We start from the raw sequence: 27,017 nt of genomic DNA, 5'->3' as shown, positions 1-27,017 counted from the left end.
GGTGTTTTTTAGCAAACTTCATGCGGGCTTTCATGTGTCTTGCACTGAGGAGAGGCTTCCGTTGGGCCACTCTGCCATAAAGCCCCGACTGGTGGAGGGCTGCAGTGATGGTTGACTTTCTACAACTTTCTCCCATCTCCCGACTGCATCTCTGGAGCTCAGCCACAGTCATCTTTGGGTTCTTCTGTACCTCTCTCACCAAGGCTCTTGGTGAGAGAGGTACCAAGGATATGGGGAGGCATATCCTTGGAGGGCCACACAGACCTCCATGTCATAGCCAACAGTACCCTGATAGCTGTGAGGTACCAGGATGAAATCCTAAGAGCGACTGTCAGACCTTTTGCTGGTGCAGTGGACTCTGGGTCCCTCCTGGTGCAGGACAATGCCTGGCCTCGTGTGGCCAGAATGAGTAGGCAGTCCCTGGAAGATGAAGGCATTGATGCCATTGACCGGCTCCTCAAGTTCCCCTGACCTAAATCCAATTGAATGTGTATGGGACATTTTGTATTGTGTATCCAACACCACCAAGTACCACCACAGACTTTCCAGGCACTCACTGAAAGCCCTGATCCAGGTCTGGGAGGAGATCCGACAGTACACCATCCACTTAATCATCAGGAGCATGTGCAGACGTTGTTGGGAGTGTATACAGGCACACAGGGGCCATACACACTTCTGAGTCACATTATGAGTTGCTGGGATGAAATGGTTTTCAACTTGAATAATTTGTTTATCTGATGTGTAATTTAGTTGTGGCAAAAAACAACACTACAGGAGACAGTTTGACATAATTAAACATCTGTACAGTTTAATGCTGTCTAATACAAGAAGACTGCAGAGTGCATGCTCAAAAATCAGCAACTGTCTGACAGTCTAATGTAAAACGATATTAGTAATCACAAAGGCAGTCTTTACTGCAGGGCTATTGTTATAGATAACAAATTTAGCTGGGGTTTATTTATTTATTTTCCCACCCCCACAGAATGTTATTTGGGGGAGGGTAATAGACTCATTACATCAGATGTATGCCATGAACAAACAATCCAGAGTCAAGTCAAACTAAGTCAATCTGTCCAGCTACAAAGCCAATGTGTCAGCTCCACCAGCTCATTAATCTTGTATTTTTTCAACTAATGGAGCAAAGTAGCCAACCATCTAGAACAGGTTAGCCAATTCACATCCGCCAGCTCAATAGAAATCTGAGGTGAATATTGACACAGTAAATCTGGATTCTGTCATACATTGACTCATTAGCAGCATGTAACTAGGGGATTAATGCAGAGGGATATTCTCTTGGGGGGACAGCATCAAACCAGGCTCATTAAAGCCAAGCTGTTGGCTATGTGGACTGTTTCAGAGTGCCTGGGTAAAGGCAGAAGGCAAGAGTGACTTTGGCAAGGCTCATCTGCACATAAAAAAGAGGAAAACTGAACATTTTAGGTCAGCCTTAGTTTCTCTCCACTTCCATTTGCTCAATCAAATTTGAAAGAGAATGACCCTGTGGGATGCCACCAAATTACAGAGCTAGAATACAAATAAAACAGCAAGAGAGGTATTGTTTGTTCTGTAACTGTCAGCAAAACACATTTTGAATTGTCATCACAAACAGCTTTTTTTCCCCCCTCTACGATGTCGCTCTTCTCATGGCATTTTTATACATCACTGTCTCCCATGAGCGCTAACAATGACAAAATTATGAGGGCCTTGATTTTGTCACACCTGCTGTTAGTATGATGAAATAATAAATAGAAGTGGATGCAGGCAAAGGTAAGACAAAGGGCATGGTTGGCCTTCAGACAACAGACTGGTCTAAAGAAACAGTATTTACTGAAAGCATATGGGCTTTCATATGCTCAAAACATTTGTGAAACTGGATTAAATGTAGCATTACAGTAAACTTAAATCAATATTAGTAGGTTTAGATCCATGCCCAATGTGCAAATAAACAGCTGTGCATGATGTAATACAAACATTTTATTAATGAAAATTTAATCCTAATATTATCCTAAGAGAATCCATGTGGTGTATTCTCAATGTTACACTAAAATAAAATAATTTAACTAAGAAATCAGTATATGCTGTATATATTGGTGTTTGCTTTGTCTTGTGCATTTATTTGGTCAAAACTGTAATTCTCAAAGAATTTACATTACTTGCAGAAGAACACAGAGGGGATATTGACTGAGGTTTTGGGGCTCAGTTTTGGGGGCTAAACAGTGAAACTGTGTGTTCATATTTACTCAGAAGTCACAGTGGGGTTTGGTACTGGAGAAAGAGAAGAAAACTGGCATCGCAGGAATATGTGTTTGGTCTCATGCAGTATGTATTTTAAGGCATTCCCACTGAGGGGCGCAGAAATCAGGGAGGAGAGAATGAACATTTATACAAAATCCTCAGCACCTGATTTATCACCACTGTGACAGAGGGAACTTTGGCTGAAATTTAACATCAGGAGAAAGCTGGTGTAAAATTTGCAGCAGTGCTGTCAGCATGGCAGCTGCTAGTCATCTGAGATCCCGTCCGAGTTAAGAACATGCTTGAGGAGGGAGAGGGTGTTTGTAAATCACATCGCTCACTAAAGGAGAATGTGAGGGACTTTTACAGTCTTGTTAAATACATAATTTGTAATTTGCAACAGGTTTAGTAAAGATCCACCAGAGTGAGAAGGAGAAGGATGGTCCTGAAATACAGTAACGAAAAGGAATGCTAGGTCGGTATCAGTGCTAACATTAACGCTTTGCGATGCCACCTTCTGAACTGAAACTACTGCTTTAATAAATCCAATTCAATGCTAAGAGGAAAATATGCCAGATAAAATAGTTACAAACAGCCTGCTATTTTGATAGGGGGTCTAGTGGCGTGATGGTTCTGATCATATCTATATGCAGAATGCAAGACAGGACAGGACTGTGCAAAGGTCTAATGTGATTTGTGAGTTCCACTCGAAACTTGAAACAAACAAAAAGTACTACTTTGCACTACCAGAGCTTTATGCAGTATTCAGCAGAGTAGTCCTTGTCTACTTACTATGGGACTACATAGTATGTGTAGCCTGTGAAGCAATATCTACTTCTGACCACTACCCTTTAAAAACCATTTTACAATTCCCAAATGTCAGGAAGGGTCTTACAGCCTTAGCAGAAATGGAAGCATCAATAATCCCCCCCTTTCCAGGCTGTAATCAAAGGCCAAGCACAGGGCACAACATGAGCATGGCATCCCCTCAAAGCTAGTTTAGTCAGGGTACTGGTCTCATCACTGCAAGCCACAGGTAGTAACTGAGTTCAAGTGTGATTCAAGTGTGATTCCAGGGCATAGGAATTATTTTTGGCTCAATGATTCAGTGGCTACACTACAGTGCTGGTAACCAATCACCTTGTGGTCTACTGTGATGACTTATCTGTTTGGATGAAGATGTGGAGAACAGAACAAACAAACGGGAAACAGTGAAAGGTTATTATGTGATCAAAATGGTGTTGATATTTGATCATTTATCAAATATGTACAAAAGAAAAAGATATATATGATAAATCAATTACAGTGAAAGCAGGTGAGATGCTGCCTGTCCAGCAAAGTGATTAAGAATTCACTTCTAAAATATGGACACAGACATTTTTACTTCAGACTTAAATCCAGCCAGCAGTGTTACTCCTACTGAAAGATCAATGTTTGTCAAAAGACACAGTCACTCATTTTAAATGAAAGGCAGCAATTAGGAAAACTGTAGCTGTTACAGTGGGAGCAGTGACGTGGTGTTGCCCTGAGCAATGAGCTGAGGCCAACTGAAATAAGGTTAGCTGCCAAGTACTGTAGGGTGTTGACTAAGTCCTTCAATAACATCTTAATCTGCCCTACATATTTGCCACACATTTGCAAGTCTTACAGTCAGCTGGTGTTTATCATTTGACACTGGTGTATTGCCACACACATTTCAGTAATAAAATGTTATTCAAAATATATATATACACAAGGTTTTTCTATCCACCCCTGTATCACAGTACAGGTTCAAAATCCTACCAGAATAATAATCAAGCAAATGCTGAAGAGGTCAGAGAGAATTTCAGTCACATTATTACTGAGTAGTCACCAAAACATAAATGTAAAAAGCTACCTAATGACTCAAAATTTGCATTTCATCATATCATTTTTTGTTTTTATGAATCACTGTTAATTTCATCTGTGAACACTAAAGATATTCACTAAAGACCATTTTCATGACAAGGCTGAAATGAAATAAACCAAACTCAGAACACAAAGACTAAGAGATGTGATAAGTTTCATCAACTCAGAATATGAACAAATGTGTCTTATTTAGCACCAAAACATACTTAAAATACTAAAAGTAAAAGTACTCATGCAAAATGTCACATTTCACATTCCTGTATTACATAGTATTGTATTATGATAAGTGCATTATTGTGTACATTTAATGTTACAGTTGCTAAAGAGGGAGCTAGTTTTAACTAGCCTATATGCATTGAATTTGAATATCTGCTGGGTAGCTTGTGAATTTTCCACCACAGATCAATGAAGTCTTATAATTATACTGATTTTTTGCATTTATCTGGTTCTAAAGAGTAACTAGTAACTGAAGTTATAAAATAAATGTAGTGGCATAAAAAGTAAAATATTTCCCTCTAAAATGTAGTAAAGTCAAAGTATGAAGTAACATAGAATGAAAATAATCAAGTACAGATACCTCAAAATTGTACTTGAAAAAGTACAGTAATTAAGTAAATATACTTAGTTACTTTCTACCATTGTTTAGACCAGGCGAAAAACATCAATCTACAATTAAACCGATTAATCACAAGCTGGCTATGGACAGTCCCTGATTAATCACAATTAAATATTTTCATTTATTAATTTATTTCGATTGATAGCACTACTAATGACAAAACAAGACTGGGGGAAAAAAAAACACAAATACAAATCTGTGACAAGACTAAGACTGAAACTAAACCAAAATAATGTGCCAAAATAAACAGTACATATCTATAAAACATTAGAACATACAGGTAACCTATCAATCAACTGCATACTGTAAATAACGACCAGGGGGTTATTTAAAATCCCAACTTATGCAAGCTAAGGATAAAATGTTTGAAGAGCTAGGTTCACCTAAGGTTTAACTTTAAAATAAGAATCTCAGTATCTAGGCACATTAAGGTAAATTCCAACAGAAGGGATATTATGCATGCTATATACCCTACCAAAATTACTGGCTTCAACTGTGAACGGTGGTCAGAGATGGTTACACATTTTGTGTAGCCAGTCTATAACTCCTGGCCAACTTTTATTTGTGCTGTTACTGTACAAGGAGCTCGTGTGTTCCCCAGATTGAGGACTACACAAAAAGAAATTCACATAACAAATTCCAACAGAAGGGATATTATGCATGCTTTAAACCCTACCAAAATTACTGGCTTCAACTGTGAACGTTGGTCAGAGATGGTAAAGGGGCAGACAGTTGATTACTGAATGAGTAAGACCGAGTAAGACAGGTCATTTAATGTGAGCACAGAGGAAGATTTGTAGAAAAAAAGCTCACATGGGGCCCAGTGGGAGAGAAAATGAATGTAAACATATAAGGAAAGAGAGGCAGAAATGAAGGCATAGTGCTTACTAGTAAATCAAGACAACATCTGCAACTACACTCTGCTCTTAAACTGTATGGACCTGAAATGTTCTTTAGCACAGGGTCAAATCAAAAGGATGATTGCCAACCAGCTACTAAGTCAAAGGTGAGTCTCATTCTGAGGGGAACGACTGCAACTCTACCTTTGCTAACTCCCACATGAAGTAAAGCTGAAGTGCTTACATGTAAAGAATACAACAATCTTTTGGGAACAAGAATTCTTAATCAGATTTGCAAACAGAAAGATGCTGGCTCCTTTTCACCATCATCTCAAAGATGTGCTACACTGCAGCAGAGGTTAGTTGAAGGTGGTTACATAAGCCTGAAGTGAAAACATTACTTTATGAAATCTGATGCCTCTGAATGAACTCACTGAAGTATTCCATGGTTGAAGCTGTTCTTTTCCATAGTTTTTATATTAATTATGTACTTTTCTGAATCTGTATGGTTCTGAAACATTTCCTGGCCAAATTACTCCTGGTAGAATGGATACTAATTGTTTGAGGACAGGCCAAAATTGAACATCCTGAACCAGTCAGAAGACCACCAAGGCTTGTGTTCAAAGGTTTAGGGATGATGGTGTCTGGCTTGTCTGGGAGCAGCAATTTGCTGGTTATGCCAGAATGATGGTTGACTGCACCTGACACTGTAGCTTCGGTCTGAGTTCTTGCAACTCACTGCTTTGTAAAATGTGAAACTCAGCAAAATGCATAACATTCTTCAGAACCACAGACAGCACCGGACACTCTGCTTAGAGCAACAGACTGATGCCTCCCTCTTTTAAGTGTTGTGCAATTTTTATTTTCCAACTTTTGAAAGTTATTTTTGGGGCACTTTTTTGTCTTTATTTATTTATTTAAGTGGGTCATGGGGAGGCGGACAGGAAACAGAGGAGGAGAAAACCTGAAACAAAGGTCACCGACCAGACTTGAATGTTGATGTTGCACACGCACTGTGCGTGTGCCACACCATAACCATTCAGCTATTGGGGTGCCCCCAGTTTCCAGTAATTTTTTTTTAAAGCATGGCCTAATTATAGAAGAGTGCGTATTACTAATTTTCTTCAGCAAAAGTGCTAAAATTTCACAACCTCTGTTTTTTTATCTAGTGAAATATAATGTTAATTCAAATATCTTTGGGGTTTCAAATGTGGCAACTTGGGTTATGAGAAGTTGTGAGGGGCATTTCCAGTACCGTTTTACAGACCAAACCATTAATGGATAACATGAACAATGCCTATTTTAATAAAGATACCACTGGATTAAGGCTGTTAATTGCAGCATGGTTCTACATGATAATATTTTATTATTTTCTCCATGGATTAACCAAATACTTGTTAAAATTATACTTCTTGGATCTGTATATTTGGATGTCTCTAATGTAATAATCTATCAAATCCAATCAATACCAATGAGACTGATGGGCACACCCTTAAAGCTGCGCTTAAAAATATTTATTTTTACAAACAATGGGTTAGATAATTACGTTTAAGGTGGAGGCAGTTTCTTGGAGTGATCAACACAAGCTATAAAAATATTACCTACAGTATATCTGGAGCTCTGTTGAAGCTAAAAGGAGAGCGAATATTGGAGTTAAATTCTTCAGGTAGCTACAAGCATGACTTTAAATGAATAATAATGTTGCTCTGTGTTTGCTGGATGCATTTGCTGCAACAACTTAATAAAATAATAATATGTCTGTTTTCTATGACACATCTAGGGGTAGGAATAACCTTGAGGACTTTATAAAATCCTGACATTTTCTAATCAAACAGATAACTGCTGACGATATAAGAGTTTTTTGATCATTAAAATGCAAGCATCACAAGACTAGGCTTGGATGTGACATTACCATGATTTAACTAACATTATCCTCTGCTGGTTTACAGATGAATTAGCATGAATTTGCTTCAGCAGTTTTATACACTATTATCTAAGTGTCCATCCCTAGAGTTTCAGCTGCTGATCTTACATGGTTCATTTTCAAAAGAACTAAAGTGTTCTTTCACGTTTCATTACAACAATCTTAGGCAGCACTTTCAATGTTAACATTTCCTGAAATTTTTCTCTGTACTGTGTAAGGGCTGCTAGCATTGCAAATCTCATGAATCACTACAGGCTACAGCTATCAGGTGTTTTTAGTCAATTATTTTGGTTTGTCTCCCTAGCTGTCCCTGGTAGGCTAGTGGTTAAGGTGCAGCGCTCTCGCCGATGCGGCCCGGGTTCGAATCAGGGTTGCGTCAGGAAGGGCATCCGGTGTAAAACACGTGCCAAATGTCATCATGCGAGTCATCAGTGTGACCCCTAAACGCGACCCCTAAACGGGAAAAGCCAAAAGTGACTTTCTATTTTGGTTTCTCTCCCTGTTGAATCTTAAAGTTTGCATTGCAAATTCTGTATAATACAGATAATGCTAAGAATATGTCACAAAGACTAAGTAGACTGTGGACATAAACATTAAACTGTGTCCATCTGACCTAGAGCATACAATGTTGTCTTGTCGGTAAACTATTATTCCTAACGCCAAAGGGATGAAAACTAGCTAGTCATGCTGATCGGGTAATCATGAAAACAAATATCGAGTAGGAATGTGCGGTAGCATTCTGAATTTTACATCCTTGATGGGAAAAATGTAAATAAAGGCAAGTCTATTTGGAGACTGTACAACGCAACCGCCTTATACTAACATTAGGAGTAATATTGCACCTCTCCTCACTAATATCTGACAGTCCATATGATATATAATGGTGTTACAGAAACCAGACGATGCACAAAAATCCAGCAGGTCCCAGTTTTCAAACAACCAACAAGGGAACAGCAATTTTAAAAAAGGGTCACCCAGTTGGTACACTGCTGAAATTCTTTGCTTGGCAACCGCACATGCTGCTGCAGGTGAAGTGACACACAACCACCATGTAACCATTGGTGACATTTAAATATGAGGCTGTCTACCAGACTCAGATCTGTATCTTGCTCCAGCCAATTAAGACTGGTTCTTTCACTTTGCCCTTAAGATCTAGTGTTAAAGAATGTCACAAATTGGCCTTTAACTAAGGCAGTCCAAGGAGGGTGACATTTGAAATACAAGGTATCTACAAAGGACCCTTCTTTCGAGTGCATTTCTTTACTCATCTACAGTGCAAACAGAAGTTGGAAAAGAACTTAGTCATGCTTGCAAGATGTAAACAGCCCTACTACTATTTTGTGGTTTGATTTTTTACATCACTTATGTGCAACAGTTGGACCTCGTGATAACTTGAGAAAAAAATCCCAAATCTTGGTGGTGGTAGGTGTCGATGATCCAAAATTTACAGTGAGGAACAGAAGTATTTGAACACCCTGCGATTTTGCAAGTTCTCCCACTTAGAAATCATGGAGGGGTCTGACATTCACATTGTAGGTGCATTCCCACTCTGAGAGACAGAATTAGAAAAACAATTTCAGGAAATCACATTGTATGATTTTTAAAGAATTTATTTGTCTTGCACTGCTGAACATAATATTTGAACACCTGAGAAAATCAGTGTTAATATTTGGTAAAGAAACCTTTGTTTACAATTACAGAGGTCAAACGTTTCCTGTAGTTCTTGACCAGGTTTGCACACACTGCAACAGGGATTTTGGCCCACTCCAACAAAGGGATCTGTACCAAATATTAACACTGATTTTCTCAGGTGTTCAAATATTATGTTCAGCAGTGCAAGACAAATAAATTCTTTAAAAATCATACAATGTGATTTCCTGAAATTTTTTTTTAATTCTGTCTCTCGGAGTGGGAATGCACCTACAATGTGAATTTCAGACCCCTCCATGATTTCTAAGTGGGAGAACTTGCAAAATCGCAAGGTGTTCAAATACTTCTGTTCCTCACTGTATGAACCATATTCTATTCCACAAAGTTTTTTGAAGAAATTCCTTTCTATATTAATCTCTTTCATCCTTATTACCACTGACACTATTTCTCCATGAGTATTTCACTATATTAAATGACAAGTTGTTGACTTACTGTTTATAAAAATAATCATTTTTTTCTCTGAAACATCAAAATGTTTTGTGGTTCGATTTGATACATCACTTATGTGCGACAAATAGACCTCTCCTACCTAGTTTTGTTGTGTAAAATTTTGAGCTTTGGTCAGGTTGGGTATTTCTTTTAAGTTATCAAAAAAAATCTCTCCCTCTCTTTGACTGTGGCAGCTGTCTAGAAGTATCGATGTCGTGCTAAAAGCAGACATAGGCATGCCCTTTGGATAGAGGGGAAAAGAGTGTAAGCAATGCATTTCATTAACTTAAAACAGCTTCACATCTTTGTTCAAGTTCTGGTCTCAATTAACCAGCTCATTTGTGCAGCAGTACAAAAACTCAGGTACAGTGGGTACGGAAAGTATTCAGACCCCCTTAAATGTTTCACTCTTTGTTATATTGCAGCCATATGCTAAAATCATTTAAGTTCATTTTTTTCCTCAATGTACACACAGCACCCCATACTGACAGAAAAACACAGAATTTGGCATTTTTGCAGATTTATTAAAAAAGAAAAACTGAAATATCACATGGTCATAAGTATTCAGACCCTTTGCTGTGACACTCATATATTTAACTTAGGTGCTGTCCATTTCTTCTGATCATCCCTGAGATGGTTCTACACCTTCATTTGAGTCCAGCTGTGTTTGATTATACTGATTGGACGTGATTAGGAAAAGCCACACACCTGTCTATATAAGACCCTACAGCTCACACTGCATGTCAGAGCAAATGAGAATCATGAGGTCAAAGGAACTGCCTGAAGAGCTCACAGACAGAATTGTGGCAAGGCACAGATCTGGCCAAGGTTACAAAAAAAAATTTCTGTCAATATGGGGTGCTGTGTGTACATTAATGAGGAAAAAAATGAACTTAAATGATTTTAGCATATGGCTGCAATATAACAAAGAGTGAAAAATTTAAGGGGGTCTGAATAGTTTCCGTACCCACTGTAAATGCCAGGTTTGGGTTTCACTTTCAGGTTTGAGCACAACTAACAACTACATCTACGAGTGCCTGTGACTGTCCTGACACTTAAATTACTGGCATTTTGATAAATGGCTAAATTAAGTATTTAAGCAGATAGGGCAAAACATCATCATATCATTCATTCCTAGTCAAAGAAAGACTTTACTCAGCTTTACACTTAAGCATTTTAAATGGCACATTTAGACAATAAGTGGTTCTGTTTCAGCAACAATGCCCAACACTTCATTAACTAACTCGATCTTCAAGTGTGACTTACCTACATTAGAAAAAGGGAGATTTTTAATTAAAAATGAAAATGAATGTTAAGTTCATGCTACCATGACAAAGCTTTATTGCACAATGGTATTAGGTAAAACCATAAAGTATAGGTAGGTCTGTGGTTTCAAGATAAGACACACAAAAAAATAAATGTACTTCTACAATGGTTCTGCCAACTTTCTCTTTCACTGAGAGCGAGGTCAGATCTTCTCTCTGAGGCTCATTAATAATTGCACATTCATTTTGCATCAGTTTTGAAATAGTTCATGATTTGGCCCATCTTCATACTGTATGAGGCTAAACAGCTAGCCCTACACATTTAAAGCACATATCATAAATGGGGGCAAATCCATTTGAGATCAGTTCTTCAATCTTTTCTCTAATGAAAAACTCAAACACATTAAATATAACCATGTGGCTAACAATGAGTCAAAGCAATCTATTTCCAAAGTTCACAACATACTGCTTACATTTGCATTCATTCAAATAACCATGAAAAATATGCTTCCAAATGCCATTTTCTTTTTTTCTAATAACCCACATTATACAAGAAACGGGGACCGAGAAAACCTTTTTCAGTCTAACTGCTCCAGTTCAGACAAAATCCAACAAAAGGCCTGACCCAACCACTGACATAATGTACCATTTCCAGATTAATAATAGAAACACTTTCCAGTTTGTTTCCTGCTGCAGTCATCACAGTGTCTCACAGGCACAAACACAGATGTGAGCTTTCAAAATGTTCTGCTTTTGCCCTAGCTGCAGTATATCAAGGACAAATCGAGCTACACCAGGAACAATTACCTTATTAGGGTGACTGTGTTCCATCTTCCAGTGTGATTCCAGGCTCCAATACGATGAACCATTTTGTGTTATGTGGATGCAATACAAACCCCATTTCCAGAAAAGTTGGGACATTTTCCAAAATGAAATAAAAATTAAAATATGTAATTTGTTAATTCACTTCAACCTTTATTTAACTAACAAAGGTATAAAGAAAAGGTTTTCAGTGTTTTCACTGACCAACTTAATTGCATTTTGTAAATATAAACAAAATATTTATAGAACATTGCAGCAACACCATTCTGGAAGATGCCAGAATTACCAGGTTAATTGGTAACAGGTGATGTGCGTAAAGAACAAAGGCAAAAACCACTGCTGAATATATGGGACCTTCGAGCCCTCAGCAGGCACAGCATGAGAAACCGTCATATTACTGTGATGACTATAGCCACATGGGCTCAGGAGTACTTTGGAAAAATGTTGTCCATGTTACAGTTTGCTTTCTGGAAAAATGCACGTCAAGTTCTCCGTGCCAAAGATGAGAAAGACCATCCAGACTGTTATCATCTGTGATGGATTGGGGGTGCATCAGTGCCCAGAACACAGATGACTTGCTTATGTGTGAAGGTACCATTGATGCGGATTTTAGAGACATACAGTATGTCACCATGAAGGCAGCATCTTTTCCAGGGATGTCCACGGATATTTCAGCAAGATAACACCAGGCCTCATTCTGCACATGCTACAACAGTGTGGCTTTGTAGACACAGAGTGCTTGCGCTTGACTGGCCTGCCTGCAGTCCATCTGTCTACTATTGAAAATGTATGGCGCATCATAACGAGAATCAGACAATGGCAACCACCGACTGTTGAGCAGCTGAAGGCTTGCATCCAACATGGATGGGCTAATATTCCACTTACAAAACTGCAACAACTAGTATCCTCAGTTCCCAAACAATTAAAAAGTGTAATTAAAAGGAACACTGATGTAACTCAGTGGTAATCATGCCTTTTTCCAAACTTGTGAGTGTCCTGCAGGCAACAAATTCTAAATGTGCATATACTTGCAATTAAGTTGGTCAGTGAAAACACTGAAAACCTTTTCTTTGTACTTTTGTCAGTTAAATAAAGCTTAAAGTAAATTAACAACTCACAGATTTTAGTTTTTATTGCATTCTGAAAAATGTCCCAACTTTTCAGGAAAAGAGGTTTGTAAAATTCTTAAAAACTAAAGAAAGTCACTTTCGGCTTTTCCCGTTTAGGGGTCACCACAGCAAATTGTCACACTGACGACTCGCATGTTGACATTTGGCACGTGTTTTACGCCGGATGCCTTTCCTGATGCAACCCTGACTCGAGCCCGGGCCACAGCTGCAAGAGCGCTGCACCTTAACCACTAGCCTACCAGGGACGGCTCTAAAAAACAAATTTTAAAAATTATACTTAAAAAAAAAAGATATTCTTAATAACACTAACTGCCTATAGGCCTAACTCCTTTCCATTCATGTCATTGTCCATTCATAGCTTATCAACCAAAACTAGCCCAAATTAGGCATGGCAAATATTGTTGTTGCTTAGTTTTTGGTTTAGCAATTATTATGGTGAAAATTATGGTAGAATTGTGGCTACTGATATTAGCAGAGCTAATGCTGAAAACCAGAGCTGTCCGAAATCTGGAAACATGGTTTCGAGTTGGTAGCCGGCTCCTGGTCAGCACTGTGGGACTGAACTTTTAGGGAAGAAACACACAGGGCACAGATGTCAGGCCATCGGTGAGCATCTGTCAGGGCTCGTCTTCCCAGTGTGCCCTGCACCATTGGCACTAGTCGGCCTCTGTTGGCAGCTTTTCGGCAGATTTGACATATTGAACCAGCCTCGTTGGCGAGAGAGACCACTCCGATTGGCTGTTGAGCTTAGCAATTCAATGCACAAGAAGACAACAGTTCAGGAAAGTCCCTTCAGCCTGTCAGTGTGGTATCCATGATTTCACCCATTTAGTGTGATTTGTCCTGGTTTTTCACCTCCACAACCTCCTTTCTTCTTGCACAACCAAAAGACCAAGGGCAGAGAACGCCAATGTCATTTGCAACATCTTATCAGTTCTATTCTTGATTAAAAGCAGCTATAAACAGCAGCTGTGTTGAACGAGAGGTGCTTTGTTTATAGCTTATAATTTCGCATCCTAGCTTTGCTTTGTTTATAGCTTATACTTCCGCATCCTAGCTCTTTTTCTTTCCTTTTCTGTGTTGGTCAGCAGTTCTCAGACTGAGCCATTACCTGCAGCTACAAAGTTACTTAACTTCAGAATTCAATTTAATTAAAAACCGAGTAGACTGTTTTACATCCCAGTAACAAGAGTCAGTTCATCATTTAGCATGACCAATCACACTGACATCCAGATCATTCAATTAACTTAAAGTTTAAAAAGGCTCATTTGCTTGGGGGGATATCCAAGTTCTGTTGGAGCTAGAGGTTTAAGGACAGAAAGCTACAAAGCTATGTTGTCTAAAGAACAAGAATGTTCAGTGTAGCCTCTGCAAATTTCATTGTTTTTCTTTAGAATTAGTGTTTTCCAACTAAATTAATTGTGTGGATCCTTAATACAAATGTGATTCCTACCTCAAAAACATTACAAAAGGTTTTTGTTTCTACTTTTGCCTCCTTACAGAATTTTAGACTTTACAGTTTACAGCACATTAGCACCATCAATAAATATTAATACCAAATGCTGTATTCATTCATGTATTCATCCTGAACTACCTGGTATAGAAATAGATTTAACTTCAAAAAAGTAAAAACGATTACTTATCTTTCTAAACAACTGGCTATATGCTGTATTAACACATCATCCCACCCTGTTGCACCCAGAAACAAAGTTGATGAGAGCTGTGGGAGTGAACTAAAACAGTAAAGTAGGGGGCAGTAAAACCAAAACAATGAGCCAAAACAAGCTATAACACACCACGGAGCTGCGAGAAATTGCAGGGTTGGATGGGAATTTTTTGTGGGTTTGTTAAAAGGGAGTGACCACTTTTATATTTTACACTGTCATTTCATTGATTGTTGATGTAAAAATAATCCTTAGTGCAGCTTTAACATGGCCATAAATAATACTACATCAGACTCAAATCATGTACAATATTTAACATATATTTTCTAGCACAGATTTTAGCATATTATTAACCTTTTGAGGTCATTTTTGGAGGGAAAATGGTTTTTGAGTGGTAGCCCTTGCAGCGACTGATTCCCCTTTATAAAAAAAAGAACAAAATAATGACCACTAGCCAACATGTGTGACCTAATGGCTTGTCACATGTCATGTCCACGTGAATATGCCACAAAGCCCTATGTTCAGAATAATCACCTACTGAGAGGCTCTTGGCAGATCTCAAGCATCCACTCTGCACATTTTCCACCACTGACACATTAGCAGAAATCAGCCTCCATTAAAGAGTATTATCCAAGCAGGAGGTGCAGAGCTCTCTGACATTAATAATCACTTTGCATGCCTTGCAAGGATGGCAAAAAATATAAACTGGAGAAAGCAGACTGGCTTCAGTGTGTAAGCAGGTACAAACTGTAAGAAAGATGCATTATGTTGCTCTGATATTTTCACTGCTTTCTGGCTAAATGAACATTCACTCTGTCACTCATTAATACTTGACAAATCCCACCTGCCACAGCTGGATGATAAACTGCATTAAACTGACATCTGAATTCAAACCCATATGCCATCTCATTCATACATGGCAATGTGGGGAAATTCAATCTGTCCAACCAAGTGCTATTAACTTGTGTAGAAGTTGTATTAAAAACTTCCAAAATCGGACCGCATGGCAAACTGCACACAGACACAAATCCTAAATCATAAACACACAATACAATTCGAGACCACAAAAAAACCTCAGTAGAACATCTCAACAGACCACACAAGCATTAACCTTAAAAGTAAATACTCCTGTATAACAACTGACTAGTAACCTTGGCCAACACATCATCAGGTGGCATTTTATATTGATTATGGTACCTCCCAAGGAACACTGTAGGCTCGGTTGTTTTTTTATTTATATATTCAGCACAAATATCAAATGAAATATCACTGTTACACTGATGATGCACAGCTGTGCTTCACCAGGCAACCCCATTTCTTTGAGTGCTCTTATTACTGCTCTCACTGATGTCAATATGTGGATGAGTAAAACGTTTTTAAAAACTAAAAGAGCAGAAAACAGTCTGCTTCCAAAAGTAGACTAAGTAAACTATGCAAAAATGGTCCTACATGCTTTTATTATAAGACACTTGCACTACTACAACTGTGCTGTCACCAGACTACCTAAAAAGTCTAAAAAAAAATTTGTTTTGTCTTTTTACTTCTTCATAAATCTTTACATAACCTTGCATCTCCATATATCAGCGACTACCTTTCATTCATTCATTCATTGGGGGCAGCTGTGGCTCAGGAGGTAGAGCGGGTCATTTCCTAACCGGAGGATTAGCGGTTCGATTCCCGGCTTGTCCAGTCAACATGTCGAGGTGTTCTTGAGCAAGACACTGAACCCCCGGTTGCTCCCGGTGATGTCACCGGTGTGTGAATGCATGAGTGCTTGGGAGTGTGAATGGCTGAATAATGTGAAAGCGCTTTGAGTGTGCTGTAAAAGTGTAGAAAGGCGCTATACAAGTATAAGACCATTTAAGACCATTCCAAAGGATCCCTCTGATCTTCCACTGCTTTTGTTTTGGAAGTTCTTAATGTTTCCTGTAAGAAATCTGCTTTGGCCCTAAAGTATAGAATACCCTCCCATAAAACAGCAAACCTCTGGGGTTTTTAAAAATATTTTCAATCTATTGTTGAACTTGGGATAATCCAACTTTTTCAGCTCTAAAAAAATGTCATCCTGATTTTAATCCTGTTTGGTTTATTCAAAATTGATTTTATTGTTTTCATTGTTAGTTTTGTTCATTTTTGTTTTGGATAAATATAGTCATGCCCTGTTGTGACGCTGTAATGGAAATTAAACCTGGAAAAACCACATAGTAACAGCTATAATACGAGTACTCAAACTACTGTGATTTCTGTATGAACAGTCTTTCATTTTGGCCCGTCTTTACCAGGTTCCTTCAAACCACCATGCAGTCTGTGTGCAAACTACAAGAAGCTAATACATTTAAAAAGCTCCTACATATAACAGCCTCAAAGTATCCTTTCTGGACAGTGACTCCCCCACTTTGTGACCTTTCTTTTTTGTGTATGCAAAACAATAGGGGGATAAACCAGCAGCAGCGTTTCCTCCTTCCATACCTCTTTGTCCATGCTCTCCAGATCTTCCTTGCAAAGTGTGTATAGTGGCATAGTTTCCGACATGCTTGGCTGTCTTTCCCGACGAGACGGCCCGGGCTGCTCGTTGTCTTGGCTGCACACTGCTGCGTCATCTTGCTGACTTTTGGAACTTCCCCTGAGGTTCAAAAGGAAAATAAACACACACAAAACTTTATGAATGTAAATTGCTTTAGTGTAACTAAATGCATGGACTACTGTAGTTACCTAGTCAGCCAAATACATACCAAAGTACAGATATCAGGTTTTTACTGTGACCCAGGGCAAAATCTACTACATCTACCTATATTAAAATCTATCAACTCAGTTAGTAGAGAAATGCTCTTATCACTGAAAATGAACATTTACATTTTCTTAAAAATATGCTATATTACTTATGGTTATTCCTGTTATCTTGTGTGCTACTTTACAGTAATCTTCACAAAAACTGCAGAGAATTACACTCATAGAAACACTGTACATAATAAGCACTTTTTTTTTTACAACACAGGCGATTTGAGGATGCAAAGGGTGAAATTGCAAAGCCTTTCCAACTATAATGAGGGCTCTTTACATGTAAATCTTATGCAAGTGGGAAGATAAAGTTTCTATATTTCCTCTTGGCAGAGCAGAAATGAAGAGAACCTTTAATAATGAAATCCAAGTTTATGCAACTCACTGAAACACTGCCCTGCCTCTAATCTCCAAATAAAGTGAGCCGATTTCGTACTTGTGATTATTAATTACACAGTATAATCACAGATATATTAATTCACATCAAAACATATTAATCCTGCCTAGTTGTCCAGTAAATGTTAGAGTTTATATTTCTCTAGAGAAAAGCTGCCAGGATACAGTCTCATTGTGGTATGCAAATGACAAACAATTACGCATGCAGGGGAAATAAATGAGAACATGACTGGAAAATCAAATGTTTATATGACTGGGTGAATATAAAAGAGAGAAGAGGGCTGTCCCCTGAGTAGTATAAAGTGGTCTCATTTTTATTGTGATTTTATTTAAAACTCAATATGCAGAAAAACAGATGTACAACAGAAGCTCAAAGGATTGACTATGACCTACACATTCCCCTGTCACACACACACACATATATATATATATATAAACAATCCATACATCCATAAAAGCTTTGTTGAGGTTTTTTTACACCTTAGTAGCTGAAGCGACTGCATGTCTGCACTAGGGGGAATTCATACAGTAGAGTAGCAAAGTACAAGGACAACCACAAATCCATATATTTAAGGGCTAGACAAGGTGAAACTGAACAACATAACCATCCACATATTCCACCCAGATTTGATCCTGCTGATCCAGGGACTGAATCCACGATCTTCCATTCACAAGCTCGCTTCTCCAAACTTTAGACCACAGCAGTGTTTATCACATCAGTATTGTCTTACACAAATTGGACTCATCTGTTATAGTACCTGAGACAAGACTGCTCTCTCTGATCAGAAAGCAACAGAGACCCTGATGGTTGGAGGTAGGATGGTGGCCGTGACATCTGAGGGCCCCTGCGGATCAACTTCCCTGTGATGGGGTCGTAGGTCTGAACCTCATGGGCTAGAGGTGGAGGTCTGTGTTGGATGGGAGCTGGCTGGAAAACTGACTTCTGCGGGGAGTCCAGATTGTCAGGGAAAGCTGCTGGACTGTTGCTCCTTCAGTCAAGAAACAAATATCAGTTGGAATTATCCTCAAGAAAGATTTTGATGTACTGTTTTGCAGTTGAAATGTCAGCATATGTGTAGCATATTTCACATTATTTGAGGTGGCTTTACCGTGGCATCTTAGAGTAGTCGTCCTTCAGTGGGTACAACTGCTCATCCACCCTCTCCCAGCGCTCCAGACAGCTCCACAGCCAGTCAGGGTTGACAACATGGAGGTGCTTGCAGTCCTGTGCCTGACAAACCTTCTCGGTCCCTGGGGGACAGGGATGAAAGAAGGAAAAGGTGAAAATGGGACAAGGTTTTGACCTTACAATCAAAAGCTTTTAACAAATAAATGCAGTCTGCTCAATAATTCAGATCAGTGCTCAGACTTTCTTTGCTGGAACAGAAAAGATAAAATAATTGTGTGTCAATATAATTAGAACTATAACAAGGAAAATTTGTCTTTTGGAGCCACTGTCCTTTTACTTTCTGTCAATTCAATACAGTTACATCAGAAAGTATTTTTCATTGTGTTGTAGACTTGTGCATTAGTGTCCACTCAATACCCCAGAATGACAAAGCAAAGCACATCTGAAACTTAAATCTCTCACTTACAAAAGCATCTGGCCCCTTTGTTTTGTGCTCAGGTGTATAATCTTTATGTGTCTAAAACTTAACTAGAGTTAAGCCTAGGTAAATTGAGTTGACTGGACATAATAGTAGTTTACAAAGACAGCCACCAGTGTATATAAGGTCTGGCAGTTCAAACTGCATGTCAGGACAAAAACCAAGCCATGACAACCAGGGAACTCTGCAATAAAGTTGTGGCGTTGTCATTTATCAGATGGTCCAAAAACGGATGCCATTAAAGGATGATCCTAACTTAGTAAATGTGTGGCATTATGTATCCAAATTAACTCTATCATTGTGATGCCACGGCAAACGTGTAGTGACTGCTCTTGAGTAATATTCCATTGTGTCAGAGAGATGAAATGGTTGAATAATTGAGATGTTAAGGTACCGGTTGTTAAAAGCTATAGTAAAACAATCAATTAACCCTTGTGAGATGCACATGATCTACGTCTGTCAAATTCCCTGTAGCAGCCAATTTCTGCAGTTCTTTCTGGTCTAACTGACCTAGTGCTCAAATTGCCCCGATTCCATCTCTGGCGGATTTTTCTCTCCTCCATATATAAAAGGTGAGTGATTGCCAAGTGCTGCTCTCAGCGGGTCTGGCTCCCAAGGCAACAGTGCCCTTCCTGTGCTTGTTTTCAAAAAGTAAACTATATTGGCAGCAATACAGGCATGAATCCACTTTTTTGTGCTCCTCACTTCAAATAGGTAGAATCATTTCTGAACAGGGCAGAAGCTGCTTTGACAATTTCAGTGTCATGGAAGAGAGTCCTCTGTAGAATTCAGAAAATGTATGAGCATGTTACAAACATTCTTTCTGCAGACAGAACAGACAGCTGATGACAGTAATTTAAAGAGGGCTTCATAAACAACTAAACTAATCAACATTCAAAGCAAAACAGGACATTATTTTCAGCCTGAGCATTATTCATCCATTATCTTCGGCTGATCTGGGGTCAGGTCACGGTGGCAGCAGATTCTGTAAGGTAGTACAGATGTCCCTCTCCCCCGCAACGTGTTCCAGCTCCTCTGGCAGGATTTTGAGGTGTTCCCAGGCCAGATGAGATACATAATCTCTCCAGCGTGTTCTGGGTCTACCCTGGGGTCTCCTACTAGTTGGACGTGGCCAGAAGACGTCCAAAGGGAGGCACCCTAATAAGATGTCCAAACGGCCTCAACTGGCTCCTTTCGATGTGAAGGAGCAGATGTTCTACTCCGAGCCCCTTCCGGATATCCAAGCTCTGCACCCTATCTCTAAGACCAAGTCTGGCCCTCCTGCTAAGGAAACTTATTATTGTATTCATGATCTTATTCTTTTGATCACTACCCACAGCTCGTTAGCATAGATGAGAGTTGGAGCATAGACTGACTGGTAAATTGAGAGCTTTGCCTTTCGGCTCAGCTCCTTCTTCAACACTATGATGAGGTATAATACCTCCCTTTGGAGGGCTTAGATTATATACAGTAATCTATTTTTTCACCAGCTGTTTAATTTGTGGTTCTTACCATTTGCAAAAAATAAATAAAACATAATCTCCAGTGTTACTAGGCTCTCTAAGGCACAGTGAAAAGTGAACTCTGTCAGTCCAGTAGGCCTAATTACAGATAATGAGCTCTTTCTAGGAACTAGACAGGAATCCATTTTAAGCATTATCATGTAAAGTTGCATTCATTGATTTTTGGAAACTAGCGCACAGGAGAACTTCAAAAAGCTAACAAGTAAAACTCACAGAGGTTGGTTGTGCAGGCACATGGTGAGAAAATATCCCTGCTTTACATGTATTCACATCCACTGTGACACATGAACAGTTTAATCTGCGTTATTTTCTGCAATAGTCAGGGCTGCAACTAGTTATTTTGTTTTTATATAAACCAATCTGCTCAGAATTTTTTGAATAATTAATTTAACCTCTGGTCTTATAAAAAAAAAATTTAAATCCTTTTACAACTTCCCAAACTGCACATTTATGTCTTTATAAATGTCTTGTTTTGTCAGACTGAACATCCAAAAAACCAGCTCGGGGGTGAGACTGTGCTGCAGCTAAAAATATCTCTCTGCCCATCTGGGACTTTGGGTAAAAAAAAAAAAAGCTAATCAAAGTTATTTTGTAAAACGCAATGTAACAGATGACAGAAGATGGATCTTCATAACCATTTGCAGGTGCACCATCCCGCATAATGCAATACATTTCCATCAGTTCAATTCAAAACTTTAAAAATGGACGCAAGGTCATAAGCTTATATATATATATATGCAAGGCCAATGACCTCGGAGCAAGTGTTCACGGGGCTCCCCCTCGATCAGCCATAACATTATGACCACCTGCCTAATACTGTTCACATAGGAGTCAATGTAGCGGTTGGTCGGCACTCGTGTCACTCTGCAGCTCACTGTGCATCCATTTGCTTCCACAGTCAGGAATAGCAGACGTGTCTATAATTCGGTGAAAAGCTTATGTAAAAGGAGTGAAAACTGTGGTCGTGAGGACGAGTTAGAGAGAATTTCTTAGACCAATCCAACAGCCTCACCACTCTAGGTGTGATATCACCACTACAGCCCCTGACTCTTTCTCTTCATAGAGACCAATGGACAGTATTTCTCATTTCCAACCAAATTTTAATCTTTTGAAAAGTACAAATAGAAGTTAAAAGTTTAATCTACAGTAGGTCAACCTCATCATCAGTGAGCCATGGGCGTCCATGACCCTGTCTCCAGTTCACCATCTGTCCTTCCTTAGACACTGTTGGTAGGTACTAACCACTGCAGACCAACAACACCCACCAAGACCTGCAGGGTGGGAGATGCTCTGACCCAGTCATCTCACATCACACCATCAATTTCACTGATGATTTCGACCACATTAACATCGATAATCAAGTGACAGGAAGATATTTCTGAGCATTTAAAAATCAATAAATGCTGCATATGATGCAAGAAACAGATTGCAACCTATTTAAATTGATGATATATAATACTACTATATGGATTTGTTGGAACAATGAGACAGGCAGCACACTTGTATTTCTGTTGAAACAATGCTCTTATAGGCAGTTTTTTCTTCTGAGACATGGTTATAGCCGAGTTTACCAACAAGTGTGAGCTTCTACCTTTGGTTAACCACAGTGCACATTGTTACTGTGCATTTGATGTGTCCCAGCCTGCACTGCGAATGATTCCTCTTATTTATAACTTCTCACCGATATGTTTTCCCTGTGCAATTTGCTAAATAGTGTCATCGGACCTGTAAGGCTGACATTTAAGCGAGACCTATTAGTCACTGCTTACAAACACAAATGGTTCCAGCACGCAGCTACTAAACACTACCTCATCTACTGCATATTCAACAAAACAAAAGTATGTGAGTCAGAAAAAGAACTAAACTTCTTAAAATCACTGTCAGTCACCAAATTTGACTTACAGCCCTTGCATATAGATATTATTAGATTAGATGTTTTGTTTAGTAAGAAGTACATTGACATGCTTCTCCTACAGTAAGTTTGATCAGTAGCATAAATACATTTCTACATACCAGCTCTTGCCGCGATGAGATGCGTTGTCCGACTGGGATCTTGGGAGTTAAGAACCAGATTTTTGCCCATCTTGGCCCCCAGTGTCTTGGCATGGTAGTACTCCCTGGTCCTCTCCATGGGGTAGTTGGTTGGGTACAGACCACTGAACACTATTGTTGTGTCCTCCAGTGTTTTGCTTTTCAGCTCTGGGACAATTTTGCGAATGTCCGGCATTTCAGAGGCCTCCTTTATCAGGTAGGCCTCATAGTGGGCATAGTACTCCGCATGGATTCTTTCCAGAACCTCCTCCAAATAGATCAAATGATCATCCTGATCGTTATCGGCTTCCTCCTCCTCATCCTCCATACTCTGGTCTAGCAGCTCCTCCCCCATGGTAACCCCAGATTGTTCACTATTCTGGGACTCCGTTTCTGGCTCTCTCCTGTCTGAGCAGCCGTTTCCCAGCTCGGGGTCTGGGAGAAGAACCCCTGAAGGTTCAGCTACATCAGAGCTGTTCTCTCTTTCACTCTGACCTTTACTGTCCTCTTCCCTTGCCCCATCCCCATCACTGGGCTCTCGTGTGACTCCTTCCTGCCCAGATTTCTTTGTCTGGCTTGACTTGCCTTCACTCTCACTCTCTGACGAGGGAGGCTTTTCTGTAATGGAGTCATTGTCACTGTCGCTGGAAAGGTCAAAGTCTAGGTTATTGGACTCGTGGCTTGGTGCAGAGGAGTTTGCACCTTCCTGTACCTCTTGTGTCCTGCTGCTATCAGCTTCCTTTACATTTATTTTGTCATCCTCCTGAGTCTCTCTGAACCCCACCCCAGATTCCACCCCAGTCTCTGACCCCTTACTTTGTTCTTGTTCATCTTCAAGCTCTGTAGGATGAGTTAGTTCATTTGCTGGTACTCCCTGAGAAGACTGAGATTTTGTGGACTCATCTTTTCTGGAAACATTGTGGTCCTTCGCCCTTTTCCTTAGGCCATTATTTTGCTCTTCTGCACAAAGTGTCCCTGCTGATTCTGCGCTCTCTACAGAGGGAGCTCCTGCTAGATAAGACATGGAAGTCACATACAGTAGTATTCAAGGACACACGCATCAGAATCCTGTCACCTCTGGTAGGGGGGACAGCATCTGTTAATAAGTGAGGTTACTCTAGGATCATTTACAGATTAAAAGAATCTGGTGTCAATCAGGCCAATTTACATCAGATTTCACCAGCCTGAAAAATAAAATGGAAAACCTAACTGAAAACTTGGTTAAGGCCAATAGTCTGCAGGCATCATCTTGCACAGCTGATGAGCTTACATACCGAGTCCAGAAGCTAACAAAAAGCAGTAAAAGATTAGATAAGTCAAGACTATAACTGGATACATTAACTAATAGGGACGGGCAATTACTTTCAAATATTTGAATTGTAATTAATTAAAAAAAATAATTTAATATTTCATGCAACTATAGCTTTGCCTTTAAAAAGAAAGTGCCCGTTTTCCCTTGCTTTTACTGGTGCCTGGAAATAACACGATAACGAGGTGAGTATATCAAAGCTAATCCAGCTAAAGTCAAAAACCTTTGTTTTATTCATCCTGCAGTTCATTTATTCAGACATCTAAATTTATGCAAATATTAGACATATTAAAAGTAGATTTGTTTAATTTATTGTATGTTATTGGTTGCCAAATAACCCTACCTCCAAGCTTTTTTTTCTAAGCCTGTTGTTCATAGCATGAGTTCACACTGGCACATTAATCTAGAAAGGCAAAAAAGACCTGTGCCACTGGTGTCTGCTTATACTGTTCAGATATTAAAATTAACCCTCTCCTGCCAGCCAATCAGAACAAAAAACAGCTTGCACAGTCATCCCTTTGCAACACACTTGGGGTCAGAGTTGAGTGTCAGTAAGACCTAGTAGAATAAACTTTTCCTGTATTTCTAACCACATAATGGACTGTGTACAATTTAACATTAAGCTCTATAAGAGTCCAGGATCAGTGAATCCACTAGACAGACTTGCTGAACTGTGAACAAATCCTTGGACAGTACATCTTTGGTTCTACATATGACCGTCTGTGTTGCATAAAACTGTCTGCTACTTTGCTGTTACAGGTTCATACTTTGAATGCATCATATTACCAAATGTATGCAAGCAGTGCGGTCTTTACCTTTCCTGGCCATCTGAGCTTCACGTGATCCAGGTGGCGCATTGATGTCCCCTGTGCCCTGGAAGTAGATATATTTCTTCACAGTGATGAGGTTAGGTGCAAATTTCCACACATCCTCTCGGTCATCGATTATGCACACCATTGAATCCCCACAAGGGAAAAGGTTCCTGTCAGGAAAATGATGCACAAGGCATTACCAAAAGTGCTGACCTCTTTTTCATAGATTATTTCACTCTCCAGCTGTAGTATTGTTTTGGTGATATATAGTATGTGATGTTATGAATTAAAATATGGAGCATTTCTGACATCAATTTCAAATTTGTAAGGAGCTGCTACTGTCAGTCATAACTGACAGAGAGAATAACAGCTCTCTAATCTTTGTGCTCATCTATCAGCAGTCACTGACAATATAAACAGATAGTCCAAAAAAACTAAAAAAAAAAAAAACTACTGAAGCTAAGAAATTATTTGGATTAATTGAGTGCTGCCAATAGACACTGTGGATCATACGATCAAATCGACCAATTGCTTCATAACCCAACTAAGAAAACCACATATGAGATACAGTAGGTTTTATCTGCACAAAAACCAAACAAACAGTCTCCTGTGCTTTAAAACAAAAGGCAGAGTGAAATAAAGTCTAGAGTGTAGTGTAGTGCCACCACAGAGCACCACCACCACAGAGCAAGCTACAAGCAATTTAATAGCAAATGTACATTAAATTATTAAATTTAAAGAAACACAACAGGCCAAAGTGGAGTTTTAACATGTACTGAAAACTTACATAGTACAATATACTAGACCTTATCTAGGACACATTAATAAAACTATGGCATTTTCTCTGTTGCAGGATGTTTTCACTATCTAATGTCTGAAAAGAAATGCAAAGTCTTTGGTCAAACCTTGAACAGAAATGCAGAGCTACCCTGGCTGAACACGACAGCCAGAGCAGAGGACTCTACAACCACAACAGAAGCTGTCAATAGCCGAAGCACTGCTCAGAAACATAGCGACCTCCCCGCATCAGGGCCAGTAGTAAAATCCAATTCTAAATGCATTAAACATTCATCATATGGAGGCAGAACAGTACTGGACCAGGGCTGCCTCTAATATATACACAGTATGATGAAATACTGCAGCATGAATACCAGAAAGACAGCCAATAAAAGGCTGCCTACACTTCAATATAATCCAGCCTTGAATTATAAACTGAAAGATTTTTTATTTAGGAGGAAGCCAATGCCATTCAGCTAGCAACTAAATGCACATAAAACTAGGACAGAAATAAAAGAACGCAAAACATTAACTGGCTTATAACCAGCTTAAATTTTAGCGCCCCTGTTGCTTGCAAATGGCACAGACAGAGAAGCTGAACAACAGCAAACCAACATAACATCTGCTGGAATGCAAAACATGAACAGGCACTTCCCTCTTGTGGACACAAAGAAAGTTTACATGTAAATATTTTACACCTTGCTACATTTTGATATCAATACATCTATGTTAACTCATGTACTCGGCACCTATAATGTGGGAGAAAAAGCGCTGTAAAATGTAAAACAACAAGCTAATTACCAGCAATGGTGTGTGCATAAAGGCGACTCCCAAATGTGAACACATGTAGCTCATAGAGTTTGGCAATTTTCTCTAGGAATTCTTTGCAATGAGGGCGTAGTCGTGTGTGGAGCATAGGCTCTCCTCGTCCAAGCTGGAAGTGGAAAATGCCCTGGAGGAAATAATAAGAGGGTTAACTATGACACAATCAGACACAAAAACACCTGAGGTTCACAACTGAAAAGAAAAGATTTTTTATGATACTGAAACTAACAGCATTAAAGTGAGACTGTAACTTTTGAAAGAAGTGACACATTCTTCCTCCTATACAGTGAGGAACAGAAGTATTTGAACACCCTGCAATTTTGCAAGTTCTCCCACTTAGAAATCATGGAGGGGTCTGAAATTCACATTGTAGGTGCATTCCCACTCTGAGAGACAGAATTAAAAAAACATTTCAGGAAATCACATTGTATGATTTTT

The 27,017-nt window shown here is 39.2% G+C and overlaps 1 protein-coding gene across 1 annotated transcript in view; it reads right to left on the bottom strand.

The window, feature by feature from the left end:
* ctdp1 (CTD (carboxy-terminal domain, RNA polymerase II, polypeptide A) phosphatase, subunit 1) overlaps positions 1-27,017 on the bottom strand; it is a 59,546-nt gene that overhangs the window by 26,639 nt on the left and 5,890 nt on the right. Inside the window, exons 5-11 of the mRNA XM_020624861.1 lie at positions 26,556-26,706; positions 26,497-26,503; positions 24,981-25,147; positions 22,839-23,867; positions 18,805-18,946; positions 18,454-18,684; positions 16,991-17,144 (exon numbers count right to left, since the gene is read on the bottom strand). Of these exons, the coding sequence (XP_020480517.1) occupies positions 16,991-17,144; positions 18,454-18,684; positions 18,805-18,946; positions 22,839-23,867; positions 24,981-25,147; positions 26,497-26,503; positions 26,556-26,706 (1,881 nt within the window). The remainder of the gene's footprint in view (positions 1-16,990; positions 17,145-18,453; positions 18,685-18,804; positions 18,947-22,838; positions 23,868-24,980; positions 25,148-26,496; positions 26,504-26,555; positions 26,707-27,017) is intronic.

Source organism: Monopterus albus, unplaced genomic scaffold (assembly GCF_001952655.1).
Source record: "Monopterus albus unplaced genomic scaffold, M_albus_1.0 scaffold340.1, whole genome shotgun sequence".
Classification (NCBI taxonomy): Eukaryota; Metazoa; Chordata; class Actinopteri; order Synbranchiformes; family Synbranchidae; genus Monopterus; species Monopterus albus.
This window is presented reverse-complemented; position numbering and strand designations above follow the sequence as displayed.